At 34.4% G+C, this 20,328-nt stretch overlaps 1 protein-coding gene across 11 annotated transcripts in view; it reads left to right on the top strand.

The window, feature by feature from the left end:
• Positions 1-20,328, top strand: part of LOC116295593 (alpha-1A adrenergic receptor) — an 82,197-nt gene that overhangs the window by 50,712 nt on the left and 11,157 nt on the right. For 9 of the 11 annotated variants that reach the window (XM_089036772.1, XM_089036775.1, XM_089036771.1 and 6 more), the window contains 2 exons: positions 3,379-3,500; positions 11,691-11,810. In XM_089036772.1, the coding sequence (XP_088892898.1) occupies positions 11,795-11,810 (16 nt within the window). In that variant the 5' untranslated portion in view covers positions 3,379-3,500; positions 11,691-11,794. Of the gene's footprint in view, positions 1-3,378; positions 3,501-11,690; positions 11,811-18,858; positions 19,183-20,328 lie in introns of those variants that run through there. The other 2 variants (XM_031703449.2, XM_031703459.2) reach the window with 2 other exon arrangements.

Raw genomic sequence — 20,328 nt, 5'->3', positions numbered from 1 at the left:
TCGGACTGAGCTAGATTTATTGCTGTTGTTGTTGTTGTTGTTGTTGTTGTTGTTGTTGTTGTTTTGTTTTTTTTTTGGCTTTCCTCGGCATAGTTTATAAAGGAAAAAAATCAAAGCTCTTGCAGCTCTTTCATGATAACAAGAGTGATGAAAGTAATTCAAGTACAGAAATAGGTTGAATTTATGACATTTCTGCACTTTTCAGCTCATTCAGCTCTTTCAGCTTTCCGCTGTTTCCGTTTCAGCTTTTTACCGTGACCCGATAGCATTGTTGGTTATTATGGTCACCATGTAGGCGACTGATTTTTCATTGGTTTTCAAGTTTTCAACATGACCGCCATGCCATATATTATTTCATTCTCTCTTAGGAATGACGGTAAACCCACTACATTTGGTAGTCAGAAGTGCCCTGACTTTGATCGGCCCAGATCTAGATGTTGTTTCAGTGATCAATCTGTGAGTTAGTCATGCCCTGACTTAGACTACCCCAGAGGTCAGTTGTTTCAGGGTTCTGTAAGTTAGCCGTGCTCCGGACTTAGATCTCCCCAGAAGTTGTTTCAGGGTTTTATCTTTGAGTTAGCCATGCCTTGACTTATAGATGTGTCAGCCCAGAGGGACCAGACTAGTTTAGCTAAGCAAGAGTCCGGTTGTTTAAGGGTTCGATTTTTGTGCCCTAACAGTGATCAGCCAAGAGGTTATTTCATGGTATCGTTAAAATTTGAACAGCGATTTTTTTAAAGGTTTCCAAAATGCTCGATTAATTAATGCCGTCATCACGTGATTTCAGATTCATTTAAAATCGTACCCAAAGGCACTTGTTAATATAACATGTTTACTTCCGACCTTCCTTGCTTGTCTCTGTCCTTGACTCATCACACAATACAAATCACATTACGAAGATCAAAGATGCTTAAAAACTGATATTATCCTTGTTTTCGCCTTACTCATCTGATGTATGTCGTTGTTTTTCCGTTTGATTTCCATGTTCACACAAACCGTATCGCTAGATCGTGCCATTAACATGCACCACGACGAATGCCCCGAGGCACACTTGCTGTTTTTCTTACGTAATTACTGCAAAATTGAAGCATTTTTGGCGCGTGGTGCATGACTTTAATTTTGAGTAAAGCCGGCATTTTATATATAGAACCGCATTTACAAATCTATAGATAAGTACAACTCAGATATAATATAGATTCTAAGCTTTATGACCTAGCAATATCCTGAGAACAACGTTTCAATGAAAACCTTAAAGAAGCTCAAATGAATTATCTAACAACAGCAGCAACAAAGAATTGAACTGGTCGTGCTCTGAGGTCCTCAGAGGTATGCGGAGTATTAATATTCTAACGTAATGTAGAATTCGATAAAATATCTATAAAATATCTCCGGTCAAACCTTCTAGTCTCTTAGAGTCTTCACAAACTAGTCATGCAATTCACCTGCATTTACAAAGCTTTATAATCTTGCTGAGCTTAAAGATAAGAAGCCCAAGTCACTCTCACTTGAAAGAAGCCGCCCTGAACATAATCCTTTGGACTTCACAAATTTAATATTTCATTATATTGAAACATGTCTTTGTTGCTAGCGATCCATGGCAACTAATAATCTGTAAACCGTTAAGTGCCTTCTACTTGAAGGAGTTTATCAACGGTCGCCGTAACTAGCGCTTGAAATTCTCATTTATCTAACGATGCGACAGTGACTTGAAATGATCGCCACCTCTTTTACGAGATCTAGAAATCGAGATTCTGATTTAACGATTTCGTTTGATTTGTTTTGTATCGTGCCGGTGCAGCAATGCTGTTTTTTGTCTGAATCAGCGAGTGTCATGAATTGTTCGTCCTTCCGAAGCCTCGATGACTGGAGATGTAGAGATTCGTATTCTGTATTATTTTTGTTTGTTTGCATGTTTTCTACATAACTAATGACGGATGATAGCGTGTTACTGGTTTTATTAACTGAATATATCCGTCTTCTTGGCTTTTGAAAATTCAAAAAGATGTTCTTTGCAAAAGGAAAAAAGGTCCGACGCCAAGTCCACATTCCGAATCCTTAATATGATATATTTTTCAATCTATAATGCTCAGTTCTCCTTTTTGGTCTTTTTTCTCTGTCGTTATTCGTATTAAATTAATGATAAGTATTATCGTATGTACAAAAATTATATATCTCGTTGTTAATCTATTTCAATCGACTTTGATGCTAATAGTTGTTTTCAATTTAGTCGACAAGTTGTCGGTCAAAGATATCTGAGAGGAGTAGTGATACCAATCCAATGCTTGTTACTTCCAAATCCCTTATTAATGACCTAGTGACGATTTTCCTATTTAAAACTGTCAAGTGTAAGACTTTTGGCGTCATAAAGCTTAGTTGAGTACGACGAGAGCTCAAATAGAAATAAAATATATCTTGTACTAAGCTCAAGGATGAGAAACACTTGCACTTTGAAAGGATCGATGTAAGTTTACTAGAGATGCACTTCTCAAGTTGGTTCGGAAAATTGTTTGATCGCATTGAGAAATTGTTATCTCGGATGTTCCGCAAGCGGAAAGAGGCAAAATCATTACTTTTTTTGCAGACACAAAGCGCTTTGATAATGTTTTGGGGAAGCTAGCTAGGGGAAGAGATGGGGGGAGTTGGCTGAAGCTAGGGCCGAGTGCGCGTTTGTTTATTGATTTGATCATTTTTTGGTATTCTCTTCTCGTCTTTTCTTCTCTTCCCTTGTCCTCTCGTCCCTTTTTTCCCTTCCGTTCTCTTCTTCTAGTGTAGCTTCTTTCTTTTTTCCCTCTATCTCTTTTCTGTTTGTCTTTCCTCATATGTTTTCTGTCCGCTTACTGATCAAAATGTCTCTGTCAATCCATTACATATAACTCATCGCCGGATAAGTGCTGAGCCGATTTAAACAAATTAAATGTTTTACTTTTGCGTTTTGCGATTCTGTTCGTTTCCGATTGAAAATCATTGAAAATATCTCTCTCTGACGTTAAGTATTTTATGAAAACCTAAAGAGGGATATCGTTAAGTTTGTGATGTCAATCAGTCGAATCCATGATGAGTTGTAGCTCACTCACACGTAAATATTTAAAGAGAATGTTGATTCTCGGAAAAAATATTAGTCTGGTAGTCGGCGCAATAATTTATATTTCTTTCTAACTTTTTATATTTCTTACGTCAAAGTCACCGTAGAGCCAGCATTCTTTTCCCAAGTAAGGATACTTAGAACGAAAACAAAAATTACCGAAAACATGTCAGTCAAATACAACGAGATTAAAAACACTCTCCCTTACTCAAATATTTACTTCGAGTATTGGTTATAAAAACATGGTTAATTAGCTCATGTCAATTTAAGTTTTTTTCTGGATTTATTCTTTCTAGGTAAATCCCCGTGGTAACAGACACAGTTGTCCAGGTTTATGAGTAAGAAGAACAGCGATAAGACTTACACTGAAACAGTCATTTGGGAACGGGCAGACTGTGTTCACCGATTAGGAAAGCAGGTTGGTAGTAACCATTGTTTTTAAAAAATCTTTTATTGGTTAACATTATTTATTGGTACAAATGAATGAATCAATTCTTCTGTAGTATGCTAAACTAGATTCTCCTCCACCTTGTTACAGCTCGGAATCCGTGTTGCCTGTCGATGTTATAACACTATGAAACTTTTGGCACTTTTTTCTTCGTTCTTAGATAAGCCGAATGCTCTAGGGCTTCTGTTCTCTGCGCACGAAGGCGCGGGCTTTGTAGTATAGACGCGGGGTCGGAAGGAAATAAAATTTATATCTTTTATTTATATATTTATTATATTAATTTTTGCTGACAGTGTAATGTTTCAATGTTGCATTTAATACTTATTCTAGATGTCAAATATATAGCTATCAATATTTAGTTTTTAAAATATATCTTCGAAGGGAAAAAACATTTTTTTTCGTGCCGTCTGTGATCAACTCGATCATCATGCAACTCAACTATCTATCAATTATAGCTATTGCGCGCATTAAGTCTTTCTCATATTATATTAGATTTGATTTCCGTTTGAACAGCTAAATATTAGAAAACTTAATAAGTCTCGTAACTGTGATAATTTTAGATATTCCTTATTTTAACGGATACGCAAACAGTGTCCAACAGCAGACATTGGTGCGTGTGATACTAGTGTTGGTGAGAAGAAAAGATGTGACTAACACAATACTTCTTGGACATTCCCATTCCCAGTTTATATTTTTTCAGGATCACGTATACGGTATATACTTTTAAAGACTAATGAACTTCCATAAAGATCAAATTTGATCATGAATCTATTGTATTGTGTGAGGACCTTACAGTACGACACGTTCTATCCTGGACTCACAGCCAAATTAACGTTTTTTAACGGTGATCTTCCTATTGAATCACCTTGAAATGAGTTCATTTTTACCATACAGGCGATCTGTTAAGAGGGTTTTGTTCTGGAAAAAAATTACCCGCTATCTGGCTGGCTAACGTCTAAGATAGTTAACTGGGTGATCACGTTAGCATGCCGGTCAATATTTTAAAATTATACTTCGTATAAAAAATCGGATGAGACCATTTGTTTGTCTTCGATAAGAGTGCAAAATGGTATGGCAAATGGTACAGACTACAAAACGTAATGACCATTAATAGAAAAATGGCTTTCAAATTGGTATAAAGAAGAAGAAAAGCCAGAAAAGTGAATAGAAAAATAAGCGAGAATTGAAGATATTAATTCGTTATACGTTACATCGTCTAATACTCATCAAACTAGTCATGATGGATTTGAGATTATACCGATATTGCATCCAACACAGAAATCTTTCCTTATGAGCTAAACTCAATGCAGAAAACGTGGAATATTCGAACTGTGTTCGTGAATAAATGAGCGACACTATCACTTAGTCTTTCTAGAAATCTAATGATTAATTTTTCAGCAAAACAACTTGCGTAAAACCAAACATTTTCCAACACTATTGTCTAACTTTATATTTTCATAAAAAAGTCGGGAGGGGCGATAAACATAAGAAAAAAGGTTTTTCAACAATACAACTGCAATTTCCAACCCTATTCAAATATTTCTAATTCATATTTTTTCGAGGCGCCGAGATGGAGCGAAAGCGTAGACTTCGAAGAAACGAAATGCATAAAAGCGGTGGCTTTGAATGCTTTCAATGAACTTTCGCCCAGTATTCCAAAGAAATTTTTGAAGTGTTTTTTTTTTTTTTTTTAACAACTGTTAACGGACACTTAAATTGAGAAACATGGAAGATTTCGGTTAATTAAAGACACGAGAAATAAAAAAAATTTTTTTTTACCACCACTGTGTGAGAGAAAACAATACTTTGAATGCTGTACCAGGGTTACATAGATGTTGTTTTCAGCGCGAGCTGCTCGCTCCGCCTTTAAAGTTATTTAGGAAATTAAAAAAAGCGAAACAAAAAACAAAGTTCATTTTCGGAGTGTTAGATCCGATCTGAAACGTTTATAATCGCTCATTACATAGACATAAATAGTACGCGGCTCTTCTTATCGTGTTCAATCAAGTTTTTTACAAAATACTTAATTATTCTGTTGGCTGATTGTACAAATCTCCATGACAAATGTACTGATATTGTAAACATTTCTAGTTTTGATGTTCCTTATATGGATTTCAATTGGATTTTTTTGGGATGTGAATATTAAAGACATGGCCAGGAGAACATATATATAAGCCGCCTAAACTACCTCGGCTTTCGATATTATAACGGAAACATGACCACGTTTTCCCGTCAACCTCTATATTTCATCCAGAGCTTTATTCATCCATTCCCGTGATTCCATCAAATGTAAGTATTCTGTAAAATAACTCGCTATTGCCATCCACTCGCTAATATACGTTTTAAAGTCAGTTATATCCGTATTAAGATATGATTTCGATTTTATGTTTTTGGTTAGTACAAAAAAAGACTATGGTATAGAACGAATGCACAAAATTCTCGAATTCAAAAATATTGATTTTTTTTTCGTGTTTGTAAAAATCATCATCTAAATAGATCATAATAATTTAATTTAATCTTTAATTCCTTATTATTACGCTTTAGTGTTTTCCAAGATAAAAATCTCCAGCTGATTAACTAGGCTATAATTCTTAACACTCAGCCAAAGTATAGCCTTTTCTTATGAACCAGTTATGGATCGGCACCCAACATAGTACTATTTATATCACATGTTTTTCGAGAGCATATCAGTCGAAATGTTCCTTGCGTGAGCGCCTGGTTGAGCACGAATGCTACAACTACTTTACGGTAGGAAAATCTATCTGTATTTATTCTATTCGAAAGAGAATAATCTTTCATTTGATAACGAATGCAAGATAGACTATTCAAAAAGGGATTATAGAGGTAGTTTTATAAACACGATTATCATGGTATTTGGGTTCTATTGTTTTTTAGTAGATATTTTTAAAACCTTTCTGAAAAAAATATTAAAGAGGCAAGAAAATGTTCAAAACATTATATTCAAAATAATCAAAAAGATTGAGACAGTTTTCGAAATCATACTCTCAATTTATTTCCACCTACTTGAATTTCCAAGTTTATATAGATTTCAACTGTTTGAACGTTATTGGAAAATAAAAAATGGCGGGAATTCTTGCGAGCCGCGTTCGGCCATTGGGACATGACGTCATCACAGTAGCAAATCATATTGATATTAAAATCTTAATGTACGATTTCTAAAACCTCCCCAACATAATATTTGTAAATGCTTTAGGTCAGGCTAAATCCAAATAATATACATTCGCTTTTACTAACTGATATTTGGGTCTCCTGTTTTGAAAACATATGCAGCAATGAGGGGACATGACGTCATGATAGTAGCAAATCATATTGATATTAAAATCTTAATGTACGATTTCTAAAACCTCCCCAACATAATATTTGTAAATGCTTTAGGTCAGGCTAAATCCAAACAATATACATTCGCTTTTAGTAACTGATATTTGGGTCTCGTGTTTTGAAAACACGCAGCAATGTCGAACTAAATTTCAATTTGAACTGAAAAGGTATTGTCTCAACTTAGTGGAACTAATATTAAACACAAAACGTACGGGAACGAGACTTATATATAATTGAATTCAAATAGAAGAACCTGATTCTTTTTTTCTTTTGTTTTCGGCTTTACTTTCGGTCGTCTTTGTACTTCCTTTCGTCCGTTTGATTGTTCTTTTATGTGTTCGTTCCATTCGTTCTTTCTTTTAATGATCTTTTTTTCTTGTAAAATATTTAGTGTATATATAAAATAAGTTGCTGTTTGTTTTACTAGATCCATTTTTTCGTTACATCTTTTTCTCGGGTTTATTTTTTTCTTTTTTTCTTTTTCTTTTTTCCTCTTCCTCTTCTTTTTTTTTTTTTCGTTGTGCACGCCATTCATCATGTCGTAATGTTTCAAATACGAGTTGCTGTATTCTATTGGGTTTCAAAATCCGAGTGGGTTTTATTGATGAAAATTGAAAATTTGAAAATTCCACGAGGATTTTGAAGTACTTTGAAATGGGTGCGGTCGTATTTGATGGGGGTTTCAAACTAATGCACGTGTTACAAATAAGAAACCCTGGTTGGTCGGTGATAATCAATAATTAATGAGCATAAGATGTTTTTTAACCCCCTTTTTTATTTTTCTCCCTCATTTTCTTCTTCTTTTTTTTTTTTTTTTTTTTTTCTTTTTCTTTCTTTCTTTCTTTCTTTAATTCCTTTTTCTTTCTTTCTTTTTTTGCACTATCGTTGATTCATCGTTCAGAATAATCATCATCAGGGCCTTTTTTAGCAGTCAAATAATCAGATAGATTGAATCATTTTTATTCGGCACATCAATAAATTTTCAATTGATAGTCTTCTAAGTATAGTCCTGCAATCAAGGGGCTCTTCTGTCTATCGTATTTCTTCTGGAAACTAAAAAGAGCAAGATTGATTGATACAGGATACAATACTAAAAGCTACTCACTTACCGTACAAGTGCAGAGCTCAAGAAAAACCTTAAAGACCTAAGTGCGTAGGTTGATTGTATTTTGATTTTCAATGACCAGTGCGTTGGTATTCAAAAAGATAAACATTGATAGCGGAAAAGAATGCTTCCAATATTGATAGCCTTTTATTTCAGCGTGTTTAGGTATTTTCAAGGAGCACCATTATATCATTCAACAACCCGCCAGCCATCGCTTAGGTGGAGTTGCCAGACGATTTTCAGTCGCATTTCTTTCCTTTTCTTGGAATGTAAGCCAATCAACTTTCCATTAACTGATAACAAGGCTATCAAGCGAATATATCGCACTGTGGCCTTGTGTAAAAACTTTTAATTTTATCGAACACTGCATGAAACAACCTATGGGCTGATTAAAGTTACATACTTTATACATATAAATACTTTATCGTTTGGCACCCTCTTTTTGATAATATTTACAAGTTATAAATATGTAGATTAACAAAAAAATAGGTAGAAGCTACCTATGATAACCTAATGGTTAGCCAAGATAGCCAAGTTAGGGCACGGCTAGCTAAAAGATCGAATTGGAATTTAGTTTGTTAGGTTTGGCGGAGAGAGGAAAACCGATGACCCTTGAATCAAGGGAGAGACGTCCTAACAAACTCTACTCACATGTAAAGCCGCGTAGGATAGGCTACAATCATGTCATCTTCCCTCTGGGCTTAACATTACATTCATTAATAACACATGAATATCGAAAATCACTTACAGCCACAGGGGACGTTAAAATTTAATACACAAAATATCAACTTTATTTGGTAGCCGCCATCTGTCATATTCTTTGTCCGCGCTATATTTGTTTCCTTGGCGCTATCTGTGTTCATGTATAATTTATATTAAGTCATATTTAGACGAGTGTTGATCGACTAATTGCACTTTTAAGATGTACTCATACACATTAAGATGGAGGGATATTTTTTTAGATTTTGATTGATATTTTCATTATAATAAGCCTGAAGCGAGATGACGTTTTACCCGCGACTCTATACCATAATAGTTTTTAAAATTCTTTCATATTAAAAATTTTGATTCCTTAGAGAATACAGGAACAATAGTCATAATTAAAGAACAAAAGCAATGTGAAAAGGATTATGGTCTAGAGACGGGGGTAAAACGTCATCTCTCTTCAGGCTTATTGATATTTTTATTAGAATTGATATTTTCATTCTAATTGATATTTTTATTCTAATTGATATTTTTATTCTAATTGATATTTTCATTAGAATTGATATTTTCATTAGAATTGATATTTTCATTAGAATTGATATTTTCATTCTAATTGATATTTTCATTAGAATTGATATTTTCATTCTAATTGATATTTTCATTAGAATTGATATTTTCATTCTAATTGATATTTTCATTAGAATTGATATTTTTCGGGGAGATTGCTGAGTATAGACATGCATAGCCATGATTTTTGACGGGAAAACTAGTACGCTTGCAAATGGAATCTTTAGGAAATTTTTTTAAAAGACAGACGAATCTGGTTTTCATGATCAGTCATCGCAGACCTTTTACCCGTGTACAAAATGTGTCGCATGAAAAAGATAATTTATCAAATCTCCTTTTATCACAAATGTAAATTTTCTCGCTTTCTGATTGGTCGAGAGCCGTGGTAAATAAGAGGACATACCTACAAATTACGTCAACGTTTTTTTTTTTTCAAACTTTTTGCATGTTTTTTTGCAAGGCTAAGCCTTGTGAGTACATGACATTTTGACCAACTGTTGAAAAACAAGCCCGCGACCACAAAAATCGCCGGGCAAATGTTTTTAGATTAACGATATATATAGATCCTTTCTTAGCACGCCCACATTGTTTGTAGACATGGTGAATGCCCGTTAAGTATATTCATTGTTCAGGATGACAAGGCCTTGCAAGATTTTTATTTTTATCACGAAGCTGTGTTACAAACTATTAGTTTCGTAGGGAAGTTGCGTTCCTTTGTATCTTGTGATCCTAAAACCAAAATAGCTTTAATAAGCTTAAATTTGAGTACGACTACTGTTGCTGCGTTTTCGCATATTCTGCGAAGTCCAAATTTCAACGGTTTTTCACTACCGCCAGTCAAAATTACAAAAGGTACCAACTGATTATTTTTGATTGACGGCAGCGAAAAAACCAAATTTCAGCATGCAGCTTGTGATTACCGAGGTCGCAGAATATCGAAAACCGCTGTAACTAACAAATTCAATTCCAATAGCATGTGCTGTCTTAGGATTTTTTCTTTCGCGGAAGGCAAAACTCCCTGAAAAAATTCGCCTTTGAACGAAAGGAAAACCCCAAAAAAAAGAGACTAGGGAAGTCCGTGGTAAGAGGTGTATAATATATACGCCAAGTTTGAGTGCCACACTCATCAACCCCGGCACTTTGATTGGCGTTGTTCACATTTATCTTAGTACCGCAATATTCTGTCGTCTGCATTGTGATTTCGATTCACTACGGTTTTTAATCATATTGATCAATGTTTTACGAAATATAGGGTTCCAACACGGCTCCTAGTAAATGATGAACAGGAATGAAAATTAATCAAGTACGTACCGACAAGGGTTTGAATTTCCGTTGTCAATAATGGTCTTAATGTAGAAATAATAAGAAAGGATATTGGTGTCTGAAAAAATGATGGAATGGGAAGGGGAGGAGGGGAAAGGTATTGTTATGGAAATTTAAAAAAAGGAGAAGGACATGAAAGGGAAGGGAAGCTTAAGGAAGGGAAAGCAACACAACGCAAGAAAATGGAAGTGAAAGATAATAAATAGAAAAATCGTCGGATGGAAATGAAATTAAAAAATGGATACAAAATGGATTGAAGATAGAAGAGAAGACAAGACAAGAGAAGAGAAGAGAAGACAAGGCAAGGCAAGGCAAGACAAGACAAGACAAGACAAGGGAAGAGAAGAGAAGAGAAGAGAAGAGAAGAGAAAAGAAAAGAAAGTAAAATATAATAAAAAAGGGGGAAGATAAAAGGAAAGCAAATATAAAAGAAAGGAAAACACATGACCCCTGGAAGGAATAGCCAGTGATGTCTGTATGCCATAATGTAGTCACCTTAACACTATGAATGACCGAAAGATTAAAACAACTTTGTTTGAGATTGGGCAGCATTGAAACGACACGACCAATCCTGACCAGATCTTTATGATAAACGGAAATTATTTTGTTCTTGGATTATTTCTAGACATTATAAACATCAACTATCATGCTGAAGGTATTTTTACGATGTTCAGTAAGTGACCAAAACGATATTCACGAGTATCCAATCTGATCGGCAACGGTCTTCAAGTCTTCTGATTTATTATTGAGAGACCGGTAAAAGAGCCGTTTTGATCAATTCAATTATTTTTTGACAGTATACTTAGTGTTCGTACACTGTGACGCCGTTACTAGGACTGATGGTTTAAGATCAACAGCTTATGTTGCTGCTAAGGCATCGAATTCTTTGCCATCGCTGACTAAATTTGGGCCATTTAAAAAGGCAGTCAGTAGCTTATGTTCTTTTGATATATATATTCTCTACTTTCAGTTTCTATTGTTACAATTATGTGATAAATTAGTTATATTTACCATGTTGTATCATCTATATCTTTATTATATAACTCTATATATATATATATTAGCATTTAAATTTTTCTTTCCTGTTATATTTTCATCTTTTTTTTCTCTCGGATCATTAGCAGCTATGCTAGAGGCCTAGCATGTCTCATTTTAAAACGGAGGGTAAATAAAGTTTATCTATGGAGCTACGGCAACCCGGTTCCCTTGGTTTAATCATCGCTAAATGTATTCTCTTCAAGGTAAGGTGTTTTTTTTTTTGTTTTTGTTTTTGTTTTTGTTTTTGTTTTTTTGTTTGTTTTTTTGTTTGTTGTTGTTGTTTTTTTGTTTTTTTTTTTGTTGTTGTTGTTTTTGTTCAACTAACTTAGTACGTTCCGGTTTTTCTCCCGAACCAATCTTGGCTAATTTAAACAGATTATAGTCATTTTCTGAGGTCGCAAATGCTCACTGTATAGCGGCTCATCATTCGTTTCGTCTTAGTTCAAATTCGTTCAGATGTCTTAGATCCGCCCGCTGGTTCGTGTGCTCTCCGTTTATCTTCGTTTCGTCTTCGTTCAAATTCGTTCAGATGTCTTAGATTCGGCCGGTGGTTCGTGTGCTCTCCGTTTATCTTCGTTTCCTCTTCGTTCAGATTCGTTCAGATGTCCCTAGATTCGCCCGCTGGTTCGTGTGCTCTCCGTTTATCTTCGTTTCGTCTTCGTTCAGATTCGTTCAGATGTCTTAGATCCGCCCGCTGGTTCGATTGTTTCTTATTCATAGATCCTTAATATCTGTGTCATTGAGCCTTAGAAGGTTAATAAATTCGTCTCACCTCCAGTAACTATTCTTAACACAGAATAAATCTAAATAATTGACCATATTTTATTAACGGATTATGATTGAGAGAATCTTTATCGTTATATGCAAATTGCGCATGCGCAAAAACTCCAATTAATAACGAGCATTTTGCCTCCATTTCTTTATCAAAGGTGCCTGACCTAAAACCTTAGTATTTCGCCCCGTCTCACCTTCTAATCAAGATAATTTTAACGATTGCGCCACAACACTGCCGCCTGTATTATTCAGCGGTGAAGTGTAAATATTTCAATATGGCGCCGTGTTTCTACATTAATACATAAAAACTGTCTTACAGGAACGTAGTACGGATTCCTATTTATCACTACAGATATCTATTTACTTTCCGGGCGCCCTTAGAGCTAGAGGTTATGGCTGTAGCTAAAATAAAAATGTACATGATAAATAACCTTATGTCTTATACTTCGTTTATAGAATATATCCTGAGCATATCGTTTCCGACCATTTCAGAGCAAACACGTGTCGTCCTCTTGAAAATAAGATTCTTTGTTTGAGTTGTATCCATATTCATGTATCTGGTGCGTTCATGAAAATGATAAATAGCCTTACATTTTACACCTACTAGCAAGAACGTTGTCATACGAAAATAGAACAGTGATTTAGTGGGATAGGAATTATATTAAAAACAAAAGAAGATCGCTGAAGCTGAATTTTTTCTTTTGTCTTTTAATGTATTCCTTTCTCACTAAATTACAAATGTGCTATTCTTGTATGACAACCTTCCTGCAGGTAGGCGTATACTAAGTTTCCAAAAAATCCCTTTATCTTGCGCATATGATGTTTCCGCCCAATTACAGACCACATGGCACTCTCTCAAAAATAAGATTCTTTGTTAGAGTTGTCTTGTCCGCAGCCGTTAAACAAAGTAAACAATACTCTAGGGAATGGTATATGGTCTGAAATGTGAAAACATCACACTCCAGGGTTTATAGTTGTAGCGAGTAACGGAAACTTTAAATTACCAATGTTACTTTCGGAAAGAGTAATATTGGTCAAATTCTTACCGAGCAGGAATATCGAGTCGTAAGTAAAGTCCACAATAAAAAAACACACAAAAATGGTACTCTGATATATATAAACACGGTGGCCAACCAATCCTCCTACGCGCGCTTTGTATTTGAACTCTCTTCACTGCGATTCCATTACCCACTTTCCTCCATTTTTCCTTGGTATGCCATTTTATTTACCACAATTTTCGTCATTTAGCTGTCAAAATGTTGTGGACTGATGAAGTTATACGTAGCCGAAGGATGTCCAAAACATATATATTTTGACGGCTAGATGACAAAAAATTGGTAAATAGGAGGACTTACCAGGGTAAAGCGGACAAATGTTTTTTTTACTTTTTTACAACAGAAAATTAACGATTTTATTACAAAAACAAGGGGAAATTTTGAAAGAAAAAACGGTGTCAAGCGCGCGCGCTGGCTCCGTATTTGTATCCTCTCCTATTTACCCCAGCTCTAGACCAATCAGAAAGTCGTTGCTTGTTCAAGGAGAGCGATACAAGATTAGTAACTCCGCGACCAACATTCACCAATAATATTTAAAAAACAAAGTTTAAAAAAGCCGGTCGTGTAAAATGAGGCCAGAAAAGCAAGTATCGCTAAATATATGATTTTGACTTTATTGGTGATCCTGAGACAAATATTTTCGAAGTGTTTATAAATAGTCCAACAAAAGATAAAAATATGTTGTTAAAAATATATTAGAATGAATATGCGCTGAAGTGCAAACATGCATGCAAACTATATTTAGTGTGTTATTGTCCTTCCGGCCCCTTGTGTTGGATATTTCTTTGTATATCTGTATGACCTTAGTTAAACGACTCCAGAATCAAGTGTCCGCTCAATATGATAAGACTTTTACGCATGCGCACTATGCTATTACCAAGAATCGTAAGTTTGTCAACGCCGAAGAGGAAATTTTCTTTTTCTTCGTTATTATTAGTTCAAGAAGCTCCTAAATAAACAAATAAAGTTTTTGTCTTTTCTTTAGCGCGAAAATAACGGTTTTAAAATGCGCAGTACAAACGAGTAGTCTTTTGCTTTAGATAACGGTTTGTGCATGCGCATTAACGACCACTAGTCCATACAAACATGTGAAGGTTCGAGTCACTTCTAGCAAACAAAATCGAAAGAGTTTTGAAAAGGACCAATGCACAAAAATCAGCTAGCTATCATTCCACTGAGAAAACAACGATATTGAAAGCGTGTTTTAATAGCAGAATACTATATACTTCCCAATGTTCGCCTGCTCTCCCGGAGGACCGATAGATCATATCTTTCTCAAACCTCACCTCTCGGTTTTAGATGTTTGGATTTATTTTTATCCGTGAAAGAAAAAATACGTAATCTATATCTTTAGTTTTTAACAAAGTCACAGCAAGAGAGTCAAAACAGTCTCCATCAACGTAGATCGATTCAAGTCCATCAATACTGAAGCAAGATGGGCGCGTGCCTGTGTCGGTACTCCAACCATCCAAGTTTAATTCTATTTAAAAAAACATATCCACGTACAATATAAACAATTGCTTATTATAACCATCTAATCAAAAATTTAAATAGATGATTTTTTTCCCATGAGGTATAAAAACGTTCCGGATCTTGAAGCGCAAAATCCAACGTGTTTACGAGACACTTTTATTAGCGCGGTGTGTGAGATGTTTCTTCTTTGGCACGACTAATATAAATATATCAGCACATGTACTCATCGAATTTAATCTACTTTATAAGTTTGATTCTAAATCGGGTTGATTCTAAAAAGGGTTTATGCTTTAAAACACCTGCAGTGTCAATCCTTTGTTTATCATGTTTACAATAACATCCATTTGGTAAAACGAGGCTCCACGTATGGACACGAGCCAGTTCTTGACTTTAAATAAAGCTTTAATTAAGGTTTTTCAGTTCCTCCACCACTAGGGGTTCTGCAGGAAGCTATTTTAAAACTCTTTGAAGCAATTTTACTCATTTCCCTGCCTCATCACTATAAACAGCCAAGCAAGACAAACTTAAGTTGGATTTAAGGTAATCTACCACCAAGGGTTCTACGGGAAGTCGTATTTATTAAAACTCTTTGAAGCAATTTTACTCATTTCCCTACCACATCACTATAAACAGCCAAGCGGACCGAATCGAAACGGAGCCATAGAAATCCTACTAACAAAGGTTCTGCGGGAAGTCGTTTTTATTAAAACTCTTTGATGGAATTCTACTAATTTTTTCGCCGCCACATCACTAACCATCCCAGCGGGCCAGACCAAAATAGGAAAATGTATTTCTTTTTTATTAGAAGCGGAGGTTGTGCAAATCCAAGATTGTTAATGATCATATCACACATTACTTTCCAATCGTTTGGTGTATCCGCCTACTGCATTAAGAACAGAGACAATTGCGTGTATAAAAACCTGACCTTGATAATACTATTTTATAATGCTATTATTCAGATGGGCCTACAAGATAATGTTCTTTCACTTTGAAAGATGTTATCTACGATAACAGACACAAAACAAGAACAACAGCAAATTGCTATATAAAATGCCCATTGAAGTAGATCTAATTGATAGGTTATCAAGAATAAGATTTTTTTCGTTATTTCCACGTATTGATAACTCTGTGAGTGGCCTCAAATTATTCCTGAGATGGCTTTTTAACATCATGATGTTATTGAGTGGAAACAGTTACAAGGTCACTGAGAATAACTCTAGCTAAACATGCGATCCTTGCGTGCAACCACTTCAATCTTTTCATTGAATCTTTTAAGTAAAAAGATATCGACGCAAATATCTATCGGTTATTAATGCACGATAATATCGATGGTATTTATATAGATATCCCGGCCCGTTATTTGAATAGTCAGTCCGCTTTCTACACTTGCGGCCCGTCATTAATTACCACATCAACAGCATCCAATTCCATTATTAAGATTGATTCTGTTATTTATTCATTCTTCATTAATGAAATCAATAATTTAATATAAATCGATTTACGTTAGGCAGTTTAAATATGAATTTTTTTTAGCTTTGAAAGAACTACATAAAAAGCTTTTAGGGATATTATTAAATTATTCATAATGTTTAATAATCAAGTCATAATTATATACTCTCTTCGTATTGGGTTTTCAATGAAGTACTACATGGAATGTATTATTATAAAAGGTCGGCTATCTTCCATTAGGTCCAGGCAGCCCATGTGTTATCGGTAATCAGACGGCTTTATGAATTGATGAATACTAGTACAGTATTTAAATACGTTTTATGTATTTCTTGGTAAATAATTCAGTAACTCTTCTTAATAATACACTCGACAAAATTACTCGATTCTGATTGGGCAAGAGGAGTACAATTAAATCCCAAATTGTACACTGTAGAGTCCCAATTAAGTCCCAATTAAATCTTCTCGTACAATTCTGAATTTATAGATACTCGTGATGTTTTGAAAGTTCTCAAATTGAACTCGCCTAAAAGCTCTTCCAATTTTGAAAATTTTCAAAACATCACTCGAGCTCTACCTATAAATTCTGAATTGTATTCGAGATCGTGCGATTTTCCATACTAATAGGACGATAAGGTTTTGTTTTCAAAAAGTAGAAACAAGTCTAGATCTATCAGGAGTGAGCAATATATGTAATTGAAATTGCAAAATTAGATTATAAGGTTGTTGGATGCAGGCAAAGTACTATTAGATTACTACACTACTGAGCTTATCTTTCTTTCTTTCTTTCTTTTCTTCTATCTTTATTCAATCAGTTTTCATTTATTTCTTTGTTCTCTGCTTCTCTCTGCCCTTTTTCTGGATCTCTTTTTACTTATCTTCCTCTCTCTCTCTTTCTTTAATAACCTTCACTCCATTCATCTTTCTCTTTGTTTCTTTTCTTTAATTGTTTCGCCCGCCCTCTATTTCTAATCATTATACTCACTTTCATCGCATGTAATACCATACCTTTTTAGATTTTTCCGCCCTTGTCTAAACATATCATAAAAATTACTTTCTTAAATACGCTCCAAACGTTTCTCCTTCAAAAGAAACAGCTTCCTTGGCTTTATGTCGTAACACAAACAAATTCAATGTAAAAAAACGCTATTAAAAACCCTTTCTTGGTCATCCTGTTTAAATCGCACATAAAACTCAATTTCCGGTAAAAATTAACCTTATACCTCATCATTGGAGAGAGAAATAATACTATTTTGCTAATCATTCCTCCCTGTACAAAATTCTCCACTGTTACATGAATAACAACAGAATATCATTCCTAATGATTATTGTTCCTTCGGCACTGTTTGTCATTTGTTACCTCCTCCAAGGAGGGGTCACCCTTATGGCAATCATTATTAGCTAAGTTATTTTTATTCATTTGTTTAATATCATTTTTCTGCTGTTTTTTCCCCATCTAATATTTAACCAATTTCCTCCAGTTTTCCGTGGTATGTCTCTTATTTACCACGTTGTTCCACTTGAGTTTGGATCATTTTTGTCGTCATTTCATGTTCGATTACAGTACAGACCCATAGAAAACTGACTTTGATTTGTTAAATAAAAACGGCTTCAAGCGGGCGCGTGATTTACTGACGTAATTTATTGGTATGTCCTATCTCTCCCGGCTTTAGACCAATCAGAAAGCGAGAAAATTCACAAATGTGGTAAATATTCTTTCTCCACTTTTTATTCTTGCTCAGTATCATTTTATTTCCATTCTTTTCTCCCTATTCCCCTTTCTTCTCTTTGATTTTTTTCTGCTCTTTATTTCTACATTTTTATTTCCGTTATCCGCCTTTATCCTTGAAAGGTCAGTGTTCTATTCTATTCACCTCTGTTCATTTCCCCTCCCCAAAATGTTCGCTTTCTTTTTTAGATTAAAAGGTAATGTTGTCCCATTTTTCAGGTTTTAAGTTTCACTACCCATGATTTGATAAGCCGATTTTTTTCGCCACTTAATGGCTTTACTTATTATCCAAGGTACTTAACCACAGCATAGCATTCAATAAGACGACCTGATTTCCTCCAGCACCTTTGTTTTCCCTTTTCGTAATGAACAAGTGAACCACCACCAATCGATGTTTCATTTGCTTCAATCAAAATCAGTAATAATAATTGATTATATATATATATATATATATATATATATATATATATATATATATATATAAGCCATTATATTTCCTACACATTTTGGATAGCAATTGCTCAATACTACAAGTGTAACATCTGTCCAAATGTTTGGATTCAAAAGATATGTCTATTTACCTCATTAAATAAAAATGCAAATCTTAGAAACTTTTTTTAGATATTTTTTAATTATTTCATTTTATTTGTTTTTCTATATTTTCAATTGCTGGAAACAAGGTTATTATAGAAATATGCGTATCGGGAGTTAAATATTTAAGCGCCAACGCTACCCACAGATTAATTAACTTGGCTGTCAAATTTCTAAATAAAATTGATGATGTATTCTGTCGTTGGCTGTTTGGACGTCCACGTTATGAAAATATAACTATGTTGTCTTTGATTCGGGTATATTCACATCCATTAAATCTTTGTTTTGAAAACTCAAGGAAGGCCTTTTTCACTAGACGTCCAGGGCGATTGTCATGTATTGTCCTCTCAAAAGCAACAACTAAACGCCAACGAACAATCTAGAACCACTTAAACCTTGAACTCAGCCGATTCCAACTGGAAATTTGGATCGTAAAACGCTTCTCAAGATGTAGTTTTAATGCAGCTATTTGAAACGATCTTAAGCTTGAAGAAATTTTAGCAGATGGTAAGTTGATTTACGATCAATTCAAGCTAAAAGTCGGGATTGACATTTTATCCAATTGACAATGAATCGAGCTATATGAAGATTTGAAGAATTAGAAACTATATGCAATTAAAAAAAAGAAGGTCTGTAACGAAACCTTACCGGATTAGATTTTTTCCCCACAACATGTTTTGATGATAAGACAGTAAATCGGAGATGTACTCTCAAAATCTGTACTAAAATTTAATAAAAGAAAAATAGGTTCGCAGTAGCTTGAAATCACTAAGAAATACAAAATTTGTACTAAATTATAAATGTTTTTTTCTCGGGAGCTAGCATTAAGTTATACTGATTCCATACTATATTTATTTTTAATTATCTTTTCTTCCTAAGGAAATCATTTGGGATAAACGAAAAATAAAATTACATTTTGTTAAAAAACTGTATTTTTTTAAAAAAAGCAGACGTATTAGACTTCCTTTTTGAATGTTTTTAAATCTCTTTTTGACTGTTATTTCGTGTATTGTATTATCCTGGGTCTATAATCTCCTTTGAGCTCTTAAATCTAACTAAGAACCTGGCTAAACTGTTTGATTTAGGAAGCCTAAACTAAAACCCGTTTTTTCGATGTTGGAAATCCATTATCATCATGCAAACAAGACGACAGGAATTTGAAAACGCTGTCAGCTCAAACTGAGATCCTAATGTTTTTCCTCTGAAGTTTTGACTAAATTAATACGAATTTTCCAGTAGGTTTTCTAAAAATAACTATATAGTTCGCCATTTGGCAATGTTATTTTTAAATTCTTTTTGCCTTTCGTTTGAAAAAAAGTGGGGGGAAAGCTGCGATTTGCAGGCTAGAATATATCGAATTCAAGCGCGTTAGCAAACAAGAAGTTTCTTTTAATTGAATATTGAATATAACCAGGAATATCATTAAGATATAGCACAAGAATAATCCTTTAAACCTTCTGTTCATTTTATAAATCAGATTAACGATAATGTGGTCAGTGGTCACTCTTAGACCGCTCACCATTAACTGAATATTAACGGTGAGCGTGATGATATTTTTTTCATTTTCATATCAATTTTCTTCCCTTTTGAGACAAAAAATCAAGCTATCTTTCCACGGTGGCCTCCCACTAGCACTCACACTGCTGCATGTAT

The sequence above is a fragment of the Actinia tenebrosa genome, unplaced genomic scaffold (genome assembly GCF_029948245.1).
Source record: "Actinia tenebrosa isolate PJP-AT-01 unplaced genomic scaffold, QUT_ActTen_1.0 PGA_scaffold4__44_contigs__length_22323623, whole genome shotgun sequence".
NCBI classification, from domain to species: Eukaryota; Metazoa; Cnidaria; class Anthozoa; order Actiniaria; family Actiniidae; genus Actinia; species Actinia tenebrosa.
This window is presented reverse-complemented; position numbering and strand designations above follow the sequence as displayed.